Source organism: Pelophylax lessonae (genome assembly GCF_965119305.1).
Source record: "Pelophylax lessonae genome assembly, chromosome: 1".
Lineage (NCBI taxonomy): Eukaryota > Metazoa > Chordata > Amphibia > Anura > Ranidae > Pelophylax > Pelophylax lessonae.
Window position 1 is genome coordinate 160,566,070 of NC_138768.1, and position 16,914 is coordinate 160,582,983.

The window sequence follows — 16,914 nt, forward strand, 5'->3', positions numbered from 1 at the left end:
TTGAAACATTTTCTTTAACAGCTAGACCAGGTCAGCACAGCTGATTTCAGATAAAGTCAAACTTACTAAGTGCGGTAAATCGCCCTGCAGCCATGTTTCTGCATATGTGGAACTTGTTCAACTCTTTTCTTAAAATCCTTTATCGTCTTGATTTTGAACATCTCAAATGTCCCAACCTGGGGTTTACATCATTTCAGGGGCAGTAGTTTACTTAATTTCATTAAACAATCGGTAACACTGCCTACCAATATCTAATGTATTATACAGTATATTAAAAATCAATGACAGACAGGACACTATATGCACTCATTAAACTAAACGTCATCTACTAAAAGTTCAATTCAGGTGTAAATAATCCAAACTTGGTCACATATAGAAACATAGAAGAGTGACAACAGAAAAAAAACAAAAAAAACAAAAAACAGGTGGATTGAGTCTCCCCTATTTTTTTTTTTTTTTTATTTATACATTTTTTTGTTTTTGTGCAAAGCCAACATAGTGTCAGATACCTTTTATTACTATTATTACGTAACTACGAAACTACAGTCACATTATCGGTTAGAAGGTTCCGAAACCCACTTCAACCCACTAATCTTCAATCCTATATTTTGGAAAATTGATGGTGGAAACTTAAGTTTTTCTGCAACAAATTTTATTTTATATAAATAAATACATATATTTTTTACCACAGTCTGAAGGAATGCCATGACATCTGTGAGAGGAGTATCAGTCACTGAGCTAGACATTGAATGATTATTCAGCCACTTCAAGTAGTCTGCATTGTTCTGCAACACAACCCCACACTTTTCACTTGCTTCCAAACGCAGCTTTTCCAGACATTCTTCAATGCTGATAGAAAAAAAACAAAAAATACACACAAAGAGTTTAATACATTTTTTATTATAACAGTGGAGGTGTCTACTTTAGAGCTAAACTCCAGATAAATAGGTAATTGTACAACTGAAATACATACCGATTATATTTGTTGAAATATTTGTAATTTCGTTAGCTACACCTGGGACTCAGACATCTGGGGGTGTAAATGAAACGTGCAAACAGTGGCTGCACACTTTCTTTAAAACCTCACTAGTGCCGATTTATTAATGTAGTAGAGGTGGAGGACTTAGCTATTTGAATGTTCACCGAGCTTAATAAATAAGGTAAAACTGTGTTCACTCCAATCAAAATGGGCAGCACAGTGTCTAAGTGATTAGCACTTCTACCTGGCAGTACTAGGGCCACTGGTTCAAGTTCCAACCACAGCACCACCTGCCTGGGGTCTGCATGTTGTCCCTGTGCCTGTGTGGGTTTCCTTCCACACTCCAAAGACATGCTGGTAGGTTAATTGGCTCCTGTCTAAATTGGCCCTAGCATGTGTATGTATGAATGTAAGTTAGGGACCTTAGATTGTAAGCTCCTTGAGGGCAGGGACTGATGTAAATGTAAAATATATATGTAAAGCGCTGCGTAAACTAATTGCGCTATAGAAGTACCTGTAATAAACAAAATCAATCAATCAGATGCTAGCAAAAATCCTTTTGTTCTAGTAGTTTTACACACACGGGTATTTACATGAACATAGGTTCACCCTATTGATTAGCATTTGCTTTTCTAAATGAACAGCCTCTACTCCTTTAATCCACAGTAACAATACTGGTACAATGTATTTTGTTGTACTGCTTAGGAGTTGATGAAAAACTTGTTATTTTATATGTGAATAGAGTGAAACCTTGCAAGTGTAAAATAATAAAAAAAAAAAAAGCTTTATTTTTGTGTTGTTATATATAGGATATAGTGCAGAGTAAAATGTGCACTTTTATATATATATATATATATATACACACACACACGCACACACTTCATTAATTTTTCAATCCAAAATATACAAACAAACAATCAAAAACATTCAAACTACTTTCAAGTGTACAGATTTTCGATTCCTCCCCCCTCCCATCTCAACCCATAGCCCATCCTCCCCCTTCCTTTTACCTTCGCCTTCCTCTGCATTAACGCATTCTGCACCTTTTTCCACCCATTCTTCGAAAATATTTGTTAGTCTTTTTAAAATCTACCCATCTCCTCCATTTATTTGTAAAGTTATCAACCTGCTCTTTCTTTCTACTGCTCAAATACTCCATATTATATTCATACTCAATTCTATTAAACCAATTTCTAATAGAGGGGTATTCTAGTTCTAACCATTTTTTTGGTATTGCTCCTTTTACCGCATTTATCAAATTTGGTACTAGTGTATTTTTATACTGTTTATATTGTTTTTCTATTTTATGGAACAAACACGTTCATGGCTCATCTAGGATAATCTTGTGATTCCCTTGATATGTTGTTGAACCTTCTGCCAATAAACATGTATCTTAGGGCATTCCCACCATATTTGATACATCGTACCTCGTGCTTTACAGCCTCTCCAACATAATTCCGATTTCTCTGGGTACTGTTTATGAGCTTTTACCAGCATTTTGCACCATCGTGATATACTTTTATAATTCATTTTAGTGGTATTCACGTCTACTGCATAACAGTACACGGCTCTCAGAACAGCATTCACTTTGTGCTCATTTAAAGGGGATCTTATCTCTCTTTCCCAGGTTTCTATAAATGGAGGTCTCCCCAGTTCTGCCATCTCTGTTATCTTATATATCTGAGATATTCCATGCTTTATTCTTATTAGTGGATTACATAATTTCTCCATTAAATGCAGATCTTCCAAGGATCTAATAGGTTGTGGCAGCGATCCTACAAAGTGTTTTAACTGTAGAGATCTCCACGCATTTAACCTCAGGTTTCCTCCCCTAGTGTTAATTTTGTGGTATGGCCTAATTCTCCCATCCTGTATTATAACTTTTCATTGCATGTTTTTTATCCAAGTACCAAATTGTGTCTCATCTCCCGATGCAAAATATTTAGTGCCCTCTAGTGATATTAATGGAGAATTATATTCCCATTTAGCCTGTCTGTAAATCGTGTCCCATATTTTAAATGCCACTGTCGTTAATTCAGGCGTTTCTGCGTGTGTATACCAATACTTTGGGAGTATAGATATATTCCTACTCAATTGTGCTCAATTTAGTGTATTTTCAATCTAAACCCATCTTTTACCTGTGTTTATTTTTGTCCACTCCAACATACGTGGACTTATAATTGTGGAATAGTATCTCTTAATGTCTGGTACCTCCAAGTCCCCACTTGTGATTTATTCCTACTGAGAACCGTGTACTGTATTCTAGATTTTTTCCCTTGCCAAATACCTTTTATGTTTTTAAAGTATGTAAATGGAATAGAGATTGGTAACATTTGGAATCTATATAGGATTTTAGGTAGTATAATCATCTTAATTGCATTTATTCTACCCAGCCAGGAGAGTGGGCGACTAGATATCTTTTTTTATATCCACTTTTATTTCATTTAGCATGGGTATATATCTAGCACAGTAAAGATCTTCTAGTAATGGAGTTATATTTATCCCAAGGTATTTTATTTGTGACTTTGCCCAGGTACATGGAAGTTCCCTCTGTATTGCTAATTCTTCTTTCTTACTTAACCCGACACTCAGAATTTCAGATTTTATTAGGGTTGATCTTAAAATTAGATCATTTCCCATATTTCGTAAACTCCTTCATCACATTAGGGAGGGTTATTCTGGGATTTGCACTTTTTAACTGCAGTACCAGGAGCTGTTTTAAAACTATTACTAGTAAAGTGGCAATCAATGTTTTTGTATTCTTACATTATATGTAAAAACTGGATTTTTGACTTACCATAAAATCCTTTTCTCTTAAGTTCATTGATGGACGCAGTTCTCTGATCCATATCAGAAGTGATATACTGCCCCCTACAGGAGTAGGACACTAGGCAGATTAAAACTACTAATATGGATCAGAGAACTGCGTCCGTCAATGAACGATAGAGAAAACTGGATTTTTGACTTACCGTCAAATCCTTTTCTCTTAAGTTCATTAATGGACGCAGTTCTCTGAACCATTTTTGTAGGGTTATACTGCCCCCTACAGGAGTAGGACACTAGGCAGATTAAAACTACTGATATGGATCAGAGAACTGCGTCCGTCAATGAACGATAGAGAAAACTGGATTTTTGACTTACCGTCAAATCCTTTTCTCTTAAGTTCATTAATGGACGCAGTTCTCTGAACCATTTTTGTAGGGTTATACTGCCCCCTACAGGAGTAGGACACTAGGCAGATTAAAACTACTGATATGGATCAGAGAACTGCATCAGACAATGAAGGATAGAGAAATAAGAAAAATTCATTTTTAGAAGATAATTCTGCCAAAAAAGCTTGATTTGTCTCAAATATGTATTACTATGGTATGCAGAACTCATTGAATGGTAAATGTTGTGTAGCAAGTTACAACAAAAAGTGAGAAATAGATGAAGCCTAATTATATTCTTAGCATGAATCAGAAATCATAGCACATAATATTTAGCCCATTAAAAGAGTTTTTTTTTTCTCATCTTAAGGACTGGTTCAAAAATCACACTCAGTTCATGAAAACCGTTGCGGGTGAGTATGTTCAGCTAATGACACCTCAAAATCGGTTCTAAAATAGCAGTGTGATTTGAAAATGTTTCCGATGTGGCAAAAAAGGTTCCTGCATGATTTTGGTGCGAATGCTGTGCAATTTGAGCCTTACAAAATAAATGGCTCAAATCACATTTCTGCAGAATCATATGTGCTTTGAACAATGATGCGGTGCAATTGCTGTTTGGATCAAATGCGGTTCCGGCACTACACCAGTGTGAACTGGGCCTAATATCCCAAATCAAATCTTAAAAGTTAAAATCTCAATTCTTATTCACGGTTTCTACAAGTCAGCTTCCTAAAAGTGACATTCACCAAACAATCAGTGCAGGTTTTCCTTTCTGGTGCATGTATTTTAAATAATGCTGATTGATTCACATGCAGTGAATGGTTAGTGCATGTCACATTTATTGCTTTAATGTGACACTCATCAAAGTGGTTAAGCATTAAAGGAAAAGTTCACCTATGTATAAAAAAAATAATAAATAAATAAACAAATATATATATATATATATATATATATATATTATATATGCACATCTTTGTGCAGGTAAATAAATGTGCATTTTTTTTTTTTGTGCATTGCACCCTGCAGACTTTCTGTGTAAGCTGTCTGCTCATACCTCGCATGGGCAGGCAGTTACGCAATGACAGGAAGAAATAATAAACTACCTAGAGCACTCAACAGCGACCTGGTAGTTCACTGTGAACTGCAGGCTAACAACCGCAAAGGCTGTCAGTACTTGTACTTCTCCCATTCACAGAATTTTTTTTTTTTTTTTGGCAGTACGTTTTGTAAGAAGATCCCCGGCTCGCTGTCAATAGAGGCGGTGGGTCAGAGTATGGCTGCAGCAGTGGGAACCTGTTACAAGTTCCACCCCAAAAATGGATGGGACATGTACTATATTCCCAAAGGTGAACTTATCCTTTCAATGGTTAAAGCAGTATTAAATCCAAAAGCATACCTTTATTCTATTGCAACTTACCAATTTGTAGATGTGATAGCTGCATTAGTTTCCTTTATTAGGCATTCTTTCTTTTTTTTCACCTGCCGATCTGGTAAGTAAGTCTCTAGTAAATGTAGCTGTTAGTGGGTTGAGACAAACCATTTACTACTGACAGAAGTGCTTAAAATGATCAGCTTTTAATTATGTAAAACCTATATCCCAAAAGGAACAAACACTTTTGCTGTAACTGCTTATAAAGTGTTGAAGTTTGGCTTGAACTTGTTTAGTGCATTTAAAATGGCTAATACAGCTAACACTACACTCCTTCGAGACTGACAATGCTGCTGTCCAAAGGTGTTTCTGTTGCTCCTTATCCAGAGTGGGAGCACTCTAATACAGGAGGTGTGTTACTGGCCAAAACACCAAGTGAAAACAGGGACAAAAAAGCCTAAAAAAAACAAAAAAACAAAAAACAAAAAAAAACAAAAAAGAAAAACAAATGCAGCCACTACATCTAATAATTGCAAATATAAAGGGAATTAACCGCGCTAAAGGGAAAAAAAACTCGACAGCAGCAACTTCTAGTGTGACCACACCCTAACGAATATTTGTAAATTAAGTCGCGCTAACATATGATCAATGGAAAAATAAAGTCCATAAAGTCCAAACAATGAATGGAGAAGTAATCCAAGAACAGATCCCCTTAAGGGTGTATGCTTACCAAATGAAGGTAAGATATAGGCAAAGCTCTCTATGCAAGTCTTGTCACCTTGACAGTAGATCCAGGCTCACATGAATGATAGGCTCGATAGTCATTGGATCATGGAAGTAAAATGAAGAACGCAATAGCGTAAAACCCAACAAACTAAATGGATTAAACACCACAGTGTTCCATAACATATGGGTTGAGTGTAAAAATATAAACCTCGACCAATGAATTAATCACTAGTATCAGTGAATATTAAGAGGTAAAACCATGCATGAAAAAAGGGAAATTAAAGTAATAAAATATTGGTAAGGGGTACCTATTACTTTAATTTCCCTTTTTTCATGCATGGTTTTACCTCTTAATATTCACTGATACTAGTGATTAATTTATTGGTCGAGGTTTATATTTTTACACTCAACCCATATGTTATGGAACACTGTGGTGTTTAATCCATTTCGTTTGTTGGGTTTTACGCTATTGCGTTCTTCGTTTTATTTCCATGATCCAATGACTATCAAGCCTATCATTCATGTGAGCCTGGATCTACTATCAAGGTGACAAGACTTGCATAGAGAGCTTTGCCTATATCTTACCTTCATTTGGTAAGCATACACCCTTAAGGGGATCTGTTCTTGGATTACTTCTCCATTCATTGTTTGGACTTTATGGACTTTATTTTTCCATTGATCATATGTTAGCGCGACTTAATTTACAAACATCTAATAATTGGTAAGCAGCAATATATTAAATTTTTACTTTGGGATTTAATACCACTTTAATTACTGCAGCAGGTAAAAATAAATAAAAAATTGAGCAGTAAGATTTACCTGGTCATGGACATGCAATGATGTCTGGTAGCTTACCTGTTCGTCATGTCTGCATTAAGGGCCAGACTCTTCCTTCTGGCTGCTTTTATCATCTCTCTTCCCTGTTTGGCTCCACCCCAGGCCATTCCAGGAAGTCTATATTAACCAGTGCACTGCAGGTCTGCTTTGCTTTTCAACAGTGTTAGTTTCCTGTTTCCCGTGTGCTTGAACTACTCTTCTGTGTACCGACTGGCTTGTCTCTGACTATTCCTGTTTGCCTGTTACCCTGACCTTTGGCCTGTCCCTTGACTACCCTTGTCTGCCTGTTACCCCGACCTTGGCTTACCCATCACCATTCCGTGTGTCCTGAGTGGCTACTTCCCTTCTCTCCCTACGGAGTGTGACCTGGGAGACCCCAGGCGCCGCGACCTGGGCCCAGCTGCAGCCAAGTCCATCCTCACCACTAGAGGCTCTGGTGAACACCTGCTGGGTCTAGACTTCGCACCCTGGGGAATCTTGGACTCACGTTCCGGTCCATCTGCAGCAGTCTGCTATTGGGTTCACTACCTTGCACTGCGCCCCTGCCTCCAACAGGGTGCTGTTGTCACCTGGCCACAGGTGACCTGACAGTTTGAACAGCCATGAACCCGGCCGACGTGCCGCACCCTCCAGACGATCCATTACAAGGCTTAGTTCGCAGACTCGAGACGCAAGAAGCTAATCGGACTCAGGTGATGCGATTCCTGCAGGAGCTGTCTTCCCGCTTTGAACAGCTTCAGACCTCATTGGGAACCTCGAATCCGTAACCCCAAGAGCAACCAGTGGCTGGGCCTGTCGCGCCAGTCACAGTTTCGCATTCACTGAAACTACCACCTCCAATCCGTTTTTCTGGAGACTCCAAGGCCTGCAGGGGGTTTCTTATCCAATGCACCATCCATTTTGAGCTTCAGCCGCAAAACTTCCGGTTTGATCGGGCAAAGGTAGCCTATATTATTTCCCTCCTTTCTGGTGAGGCTCTAGCCTGGGCTTCCCCCCTATGGGAGAGGATTGATCCGGTAGTTTCCAACCTGTCTGACTTCCTGAAGCGCTTTCGTAATATCTTCGAGGAGCCGGCTCGGGTTTCTTCAGCGACAAGTGCTCTTTTACGTCTCCGCCAAGAATCCCGTTCAGTGGGACAATAGGCTCTCCAGTTCCGTATCCTCTCAGCTGAATTGAGCTGGAACAATGAGGCCCTGGTCGCTACCTTTTTGCAGGGTCTCACTGAGTGAAGGACGAATTAGCGGGAAGAACCATTCCCGTCGGTCTGGACGATATCATCTCCTTATGCAACCAGATCGATATTTGTTTTCAGGAGAGGTCCATAGAAAAAAAACGCCAACACTCCCTAGGTCCTAGCCAGTCTGAGCTCCCCTCACTTTGTCCCGTGGAGTATCCTCTGCCTGTTGGGGAACCTATGCAACCCATAGAAAAAAGATGCCAGCACTCCCTAGGTCCTTGTCAGTCTGAGCTCCCCTCAAATCGTTTCACGGAGCATCCTCTGCCTGTTGAGGAACCTATGCAGCTGGGCCGGACCAGACTAACCCCCGAAGAACATGCTAGGCGCAGAACTTTGGGCTTATGCCTCTATTGTGGAGGCAAGGGCCACTTTCGTGACTCCTGCTCACTTTGCCCGGAAAATACATTTAGAAGGTGGAATATTGAACCCAGAATCATCGCCTTCCCGTCTTCTTCTTCTTCCGGTGTCCCTTCACGTAAGCACTTCTCCCCAATCGACCCTTGCATATCTGGATTCCGGGGCCTGCCGGCAACTTTATGGACTGGAGAACTGCTTCTTCTATGAAGCTCGCCCTTTCACCCCTTTCTGCGCCGTTAGTAGCCTCGGCAATTGATGGCACTGTTCTTCCAGGGGGCCCTTTTCGCTTCCATACACTACCTATTAGGATGTCGGTAGGGATTCTCCACCATGAGTGGATATCCTTTCTCATCCTACCCAAAGCCTCTACCCCCATTGTATTGGGCCTTCCTTGGCTAAAGCTCCACTCTCCCCATGTGGACTGGGTCTCTGGGCAGATCCTGGCTTGGGGCCCCTCATGTCTCTCGTCATGCCTTTCCAAGATGACCCCAAAAGGTGAGACTTCCGGTTGCTACCACATCGGTATCTTCTGACCTTCCCGCTGCATACAGCGATTACCGGGATGTGTTTTGTAAGAAATCAGTTAAGTTGATTCTTCCCCACAGGTCCTTTGACACTTTGGACAGGGAGTCCACTCCTGAACCTGAGCCGATCGTCCCAACTTCTTGCATTGTTGCCCATTCTACCACCCTGGACTCAAAAATTCCTCCTGGTAAGACCTTTGTCCCGACTGAGCTAAGATTCTCCATTGGGCACATGATTCCAAGGTGGCGGGCCACGCAGGTTTTCTCCGGTCCTTCTTGCTCATCAGCCATCACTACTGGTGGCCTAATCTCCGCTCGGAGGTCAAAGACTATGTCAAGGCTTGTCATGTCTGTGCTCAGTCTAAATCCTCCACACAAGCTCCTGCTGTTCTCCTCATGCCTTTGCCCATTCCTAAGGAATACAAGGTCAGTCAAGTTCTGGATTCCCGACTCTGTAGAGGCGTTCTTCAGTACCTTGTTCATTGGAAAGGCTTTGGTCCTGAGGAGAGATCTTGGGTCCCTGCATCGGAGGTCTTTGCACCTCGTCTGTTAAAAAGATTTCATCTGAAGATTCCCTCTAAACCCTGGCCCGGGCGGGGAAGGGGGAGGCCTCGTAAGAGGGAGGGTACTGTCATGGACATGCAATAATGTCTGGTAGCTTACCTGTTCCTCATGTCTGCATTAAGGGCCAGACTCTTCCTTCTGACTGCTTTTATCATCTCTCTTCCCTGTTTGGCTCCACCCCAGGCCATTCCAGGAAGTCTATATTAACCAGTGCACTGCAGGTCTGCTTTGCTGTTCAGCAGTGTTAGTTTCCTGTTTGCCGTGTGCTTGAACTACTCTTCTGTGTACCGACTTTGGCTTGTCTCTGACTAATCCTGTTTGCCTGTTACCGTGACCTTGGCTTACCCATCACCATTCCATGTGTCCTGAGTGGCTGCTTCCCTTCTCTCCCTACAAAGCGTGACCTGGGGGACCCCAGGGGCCGCGAATTGGGCCCAGCTGCAGCCAAGTCCATCCTCACCACTAGAGGCTCTGCTGAACACCTACTGGGTCTGAGACTCCGCGCCCTGGGGAATCTTGGGCTCACGTTCCGGTCCATCCGCAGCAGTCTGCTATCGGGTTCACTACCTTGCGCTGCGCCCCTGCCTCCAACAGGGTGCAGTTGTCACCTGGCCACAGGTGACCTGACATACCTGCAGTTAATATTTTTTGAATGTCATATTTACAGCTATATAGCTATGCCCCTTAGCCTTGCAAATGAGTTAGCTGCATTATATCAGCTTTAAGGAGACGTGACATCCGGTTTTTCTTACCATGCTCACATTGGTCAAAATTTATATTTTTTGCAAAGAAAGAATGTTTTATTAAAGTAGAATTATCTTATGATTACAATAAAAATTATTTATATATATATATATATATATATATATATATATATATATATATAGACACACACAGTGTGTTCAGCATAGCAACTTCAAAAATAAACAACAAAACCCATACAAATTTTCTTTGAGGATGACCAGTTTTAACATGAAGCAATGGCCTCTTCAAAATGAATTAAGGGTGGGTGGGCTGGGATACACTATAGAGAAAGGTGAAGAAAAGACCTTTTCAAGAAATCTCCAAGCATGAGTGAGTTCAAAATGAAGTGTAGTGAAACGAATATCTTCTCATTATCAAACAGCCTTTTCATGATGGCTGAGCACTTTCATGAAAAAGAATACCTCGCTGCCTGTGGCCCATTGAGTTTGCGGATCGGACAGCCCCAGTTGTGAACAGCGGTTCTCGGTATGACAAAAGATTGGCATGTATCTTCTTAACTTGTGTAAACTCTTCTCAGGACTATGAAATACGATGCTCTATCTATACACCTTAGCTCTGGGGACTCTATAAATAAAAAAGCTTCTATTGTGGCATCATGAAGTATCTCATTCAGTGAAACCTAACAGATTACAGTGTGGGGAATTGTATAGGCTTTACTGCCGGTAGCCTACATAAATCTGTTTCAATTAGGAATCCTCTATAAAACTAATCTCTGACATCAAAATCTGAATGTCTGCCAAAAACGATGAGCTGTGAATAGACTGAAGTTTTCAAAAGGACCCGATACTTTAGTAATTTGTCTCAACACCAACTATAGTCTATAGAAAACAAATACTGACATAGCTGTTTTGCAGATTGCCAGAATGCCTAATTGATTTATATGCATATATGACAGGACATTCCCTGGCAGTAGCTTTCAATATGTTCTCAGATGAAAATTCGCTAACGCTTTGTACTGATGGTTTAACCGCTGGGGCTCTGTTCGCATTTGTTGCTTTCTGTCATGTCTTGCATTTCTCACATGATTCCAACATATACCATGTGTATATATGATATATACACAGTGGGTATAGAAAAAAAATCACTCCCCTTTAAAATAATCACATAGTGTTGCTTTGCAACCTGAAATGAAGGCAGAAACAATGTTTGTTTTATCCATCTGTATTTACTGTGCAACTTATAACATCCAAGTGAAAAAGATATAACACAACATGTCAGGAAAAAAAAAAAAATACAAAAACAGAATCACTGAGTTTGAAAAAGGATCACCCCTCTTAAAAAGGACTTGTAAACACAATCAGGTGTAGCTAATAACCTTCTCAAAGGCAAACATTTGACTTTCAACTGTGATCAGCTGTGGTCATTTTGATTAGCTCAGCATGAAAAGAGCTTTCCTGGAGCATTTCAGTTCCTGGTAGTGCAACTGAAGAAAACAATCATTTATGGGTGGCAAGGCACCGTAAAAAGATCTCTGGGATAACGTTGTGGACAGGCACAAGTCAGGAGATGGATACGAAAAAATTTCAAAGGCTATATCAATGCCTAGAAGTACAGTGAAGTCTCTTATTAAGAAGTGTAAGGTATTTGGTACAATATCGACCCTCCCTGGATCAGGATGTTGCTCCAAACTGGATAAAAAAAGCCAGGAGGAAACTGGCCAGAGAGGCTACAAAGAGGCCTACACTAAAGTAGCTGCAGGAATTTATGACAAAGAGTAGTCATTGTGTGCATATGACAACAATATCACAAATTCTACAAAAATGTGGCTTGTATGGGATGGTTGCAAGAAAAAAGCCACATGCAGTCACGACTGAGCTTTGCCAAAAGGCACCTTGAAGATTCTGAGGCCACATGAAAAAAGGTGTTATGGTCAGATGAGACTAAAACGAAAGTCTAAAACTAAATTGTATGGCCTGAGCACCAAACGATATGTCTGGTGGAAATCCAATACAGCTCACCATCCAAATAACACCATTCCTATAGTAAAGCATGGAGGTGGTAATATCCTGTTATGGGGAGTTTCTCTGCAGCAGGGACTGGAGCACTTGTCAGAATAAAAGATAGAAGGAAAAATGGATGGGGCAAAATACCATCAAATTCTTGAGGAAAATCTACTGCCCTCTGCCAGAAATTTGTTAATGGGAAGAAGGTTTACCTTCCAATGTAACAACGATTTAAAGTACACAGAAAAAGGGACCACACAGTGGTTGAAGGAGAAAAAGGTGAACGTCCTTGCATGGCCTAGTAAAAGCCCAGACTTAAACCCCATTGAAAATCTGCCTTCTTGCAATGACTTTAAGACTGCAGTCCACAAACGGTCACCATCAAATTTAACAGAACTTGAGCAGTTCTGCAAAGAAGAGTGGACAAATATTGCAAAGTTAGTAAAGACATATCCCAACAGACTAAAGGCTGTAATTAAAGCAAAAGCAAAAGGTGGTTCAACAAAATACTGACACAAAGGAATCCTTTTTTCAACTCAGTGATTCTGTTTTAGATTTTTTTTTCTGACATGTTGGTGGTATATTTTTTACTTGGATATTAAAGGTTGCACCAAGTAAATACAGCTGGAGAAAACAAAATATGGGTCTGTCCTCAATTTAGGCTTCAAAGCAACAAAATGTGATTATTTTAAAGGGGGGGGGGGGTTCCTTTCTATACCCACTGCACATTAACCACTTCAATACTGGGCACTTTTACCCCCTACCTGCCTAGGCCAATTTTCAGCTTTCAGCACGGTCACACTTTGAATCACAATTGAGCTGTCATGCAACACATTTAGGCCAAAAGCATTCTGCTACATTTCTTTGGTAAAAAAAAATAACCCAAATCAGTGTTTTTTTATTTAGTCTGTAGGAAAGTTATAGAGTCCACAAACTATGGTAGATATAACAAATATTATTATACAGTATATCACAAGTGTACAGCTTGTATAACAGTGTAAATTTGTTGTCCCCTCAAAATAACTCAACACACAGCCATTGATGTCTAAACCCCCAGCAACAAAAGTGAGTACACCCCTAAGTGAAAATGCTCAAATTGGGCCCAAAGTGTCAATATTTTGTGTGGCCACCATTATTTTCCAGCACTGCCTTAACCAGAGCTTCACAGGTTGCCACTGGAGTCCTCTTCCATTCCTCCACGACGACATCACAGAGCTGGTGGATGTTGGAGACCTTGCGCTACTCCACCTTTTGTTTGAGGATGCCCCACAGATGCTCACTAGGGTTTAGGTCTGGAGACATGCTTGGCCAGTCCATCAAATTTACCTCAGCTTCTTTAGCAAGACAGTGGCTGTCTGAGAGGTGTGCTTGGGGTTTGTTATGTTGGAATACTGCCCTGCGGCCTAGTCTCCCAAGGGAGGGGATCATGCTCTGCTTCAGTATGTCACAGTACATGTTGGCATTTGTGGTTTCCTCAATGAACTGTAGCTCCCCAGTGCTGGCAGCACTCATGCAGCCCCAGACCAAGATACTCCCACCACGCTTGACTGTAGGCAAGACACACTTGTCTTTGTACTCCTCACCTCACCTCAGACCACAGGACATGGTCCCAGTAATCCATGTCCTTAGTCTGCTTAACTTCAGCAAACTGTTTGCAGGCTTTCTTGTGCATCATCTTTAGAAGAGGCTTCCTTCTGGGACGGCAGCCATGCAGACCAATTTGATGCAGTGTGCGGTGTATGGTCTTAGCACTGACAGGCTGACCCCCACACCTTCAACCCCAACCTGAGCACGTGCACTCAACTTCTTTTGGTTGACCATGGCGAGACCTATTTTGAGTGGAACCTGTCCTGTTAAACCACTGTATGGTCTTGGCCACCGTGCTGCAGATCAGTTTCAGAGTCTTGGCAATATTCTTATAGCCTAGGCCATTTTTATGTAGAGCAACAATTCTTTTTTTCAGATCCTCAGAGAGTTCCTTGCCATGAGGTCCCATGTTGAACTTCCAGTGACCAGTATGAGAGAGTGAGAGCGATAACACCAAATTTAACACACCTGCTCCCCATTCGTACCTGAGACCTTGTAACACTAACAAGTCACATGACACCAGGGAAGGAAATGGCTAATTGGGCCCAATTTGGACATTTTCACTTGGGGGTGTACTCACTTTTGTTGCCAGCAGTTTAGACATTAATGGTTATGTGTTGAGATTTTTTGAGGGGACAGCAAATTTACACTGTTGTACAACCTGTACAGTCACTACTTTACATTGTAGCAAAGTGTCATATCTTCAGTGTTTTCACATGAAAAGGTATAATAAAATATTTACAAAAATGTGAGGGCTCTACTCACTTTTGTGAGATATTGTATGTATGTATGTATATATATATATACATATATATATATATATACAGTGGGTACGGAAAGTATTCAGACCCCCTTAAATGTTTCACTCTTTGTTATATTGCAGCCATTTGCTAAAATCATTTAAGTTCATTCTTCTTCCTCATGAATGTACACATAGCACCCCATACTGACAGAAAAACACAGAATTGTTGACATTGTTGCAGATTTATTAAAAAAGAAAAACTGAAATATCACATGGTCCTAAGTATTCAGACCCTTTGCTCAGTATTTAGTAGAAGCCCCCTTTTGATCTAATACAGCCAGGAGTCTTTTTGGGAAAGATGCAACAAGTCTTTCACACCTGGATTTGGGGATCCTCTGCCATTCCTCCTTGCAGATCCTCTCCAGTTCTGTCAGGTTGGATGGTAAACGTTAGTGGACAGCCATTTTTAGGTCTCTCCAGAGATGCTCAATTGGGTTTAAGTCAGGGCTCTGGCTGGGCCATTCAAGAACAGTCACGGAGTTGTTGTGAAGCCACTCCTTCGTTATTTTAGCTGTGTGCTTAGGGTCATTGTCTTGTTGGAAGGTAAACCTTCGGCCCAGTCTGAGGTCCAGAGCACTCTGGAGAAGGTTTTTGTCCAGGATATCCCTGTACTTGGCCGCATTCATCTTTCCCTCGATTGCAACCAGTCGTCCTGTCCCTGCAGCTGAGAAACACCCCCACAGCATGATGCTGCCACCACCATGCTTCACTGTTGGGACTGTATTGGACAGGTGATGAGCAGTGCCTGGTTTTCTCCACACATACCGCTTAGAATTAAGGCCAAAAAGTTCTATTTTGGTCTTATAAGACCAGAGAATCTTATTTCTCACCATCTTGGAGTCCTTCAGGTGTTTTTTAGCAAACTCCATGCGGGCTTTCATGTGTCTTACACTGAGGAGAGGCTTCCGTCGGGCCACTCTGCCATAAAGCCCCGACTGGTGGAGGGCTGCAGTGATGGTTGACTTTCTACAACTTTCTCCCATCTCCTGACTGCATCTCTGGAGCTCAGCCACAGTGATCTTTGGGTTCTTCTTTACCTCTCTCACCAAGGCTCTTCTCCCCCGATAGCTCAGTTTGGCCGGACGGCCAGCTCTAGGAAGGGTTCTGGTCCTCCCAAACGTCTTCCATTTGAGGATTATGGAGGCCACTGTGCTCTTAGGAACCTTAAGTGCAGCAGAAATCTTTTTGTAACCTTGGCCAGATCTGTGCCTTGCCACAATTCTGTCTCTTAGCTCTTCAGGCAGTTCCTTTGACCTCATGATTCTCATTTGCTCTGACATGCATTGTGATCTGGAAGGTCTTATATAGACAGGTGTGTGGCTTTCCTAATCAAGTCCAATCAGTATAATCAAACACAGCTGGACTCAAATGAAGGTGTAGAACCATCTCAAGGATGATCAGAAGAAATGGAAAGCACCATTTAAATATATGAGTGTCACAGCAAAGGGTCTGAATACTTAGGACCATGTGATATTTCAGTTTTTCTTTTTTAATAAATCTGCAACAATGTCAACAATTCTGTGTTTTTCTGTCAGTATGGGGTGCTATGTGTACATTCATGAGGAAGAAGAATGAACTTAAATGATTTTAGCAAATGGCTGCAATATAACAAAGGGTGAAAAATTTAAGGGGGTCTGAATACTTTCCGTACCCACTGTATATACATACACACACACACACACATACATACACACACATATACAGTATATATATATATATATATATATATATATATATATATGAAAAATTATCAATCCTGATGTATTTTTTTCTAACACACTGTGACCAGAGCAATACACGTTTACCATAGTAACACTTTACTACTCTGGGGAGGTAATCAGGATTGCTTTTATTTATTTATTATTTATTTATTTATTTTTTACACACTATGATTGCATATACTAATGAGTTTTAGTGCTATAAGCAACCATTTTTAATGAAGGAAACTGGTTAGTACAGTGTCTTTTGTTGTGATTAGCTGTGATTGGTGAAAGCTAATCACATGGTACAGATAGGCTGTGATTGGCCCTGTCTGCACCATGTGATTACTGTGACCAATCACAGCTAGCAGCACA

The 16,914-nt window shown here is 40.8% G+C and overlaps 1 protein-coding gene across 1 annotated transcript in view; it reads right to left on the reverse strand.

Annotated features, from left to right (window-relative positions):
- KIAA0825 overlaps positions 1-16,914 on the reverse strand; it is a 735,478-nt gene that overhangs the window by 692,119 nt on the left and 26,445 nt on the right. Inside the window, exon 3 of the mRNA XM_082247736.1 lies at positions 687-849. Within this exon, the coding sequence (XP_082103862.1) occupies positions 687-849 (163 nt within the window). The remainder of the gene's footprint in view (positions 1-686; positions 850-16,914) is intronic.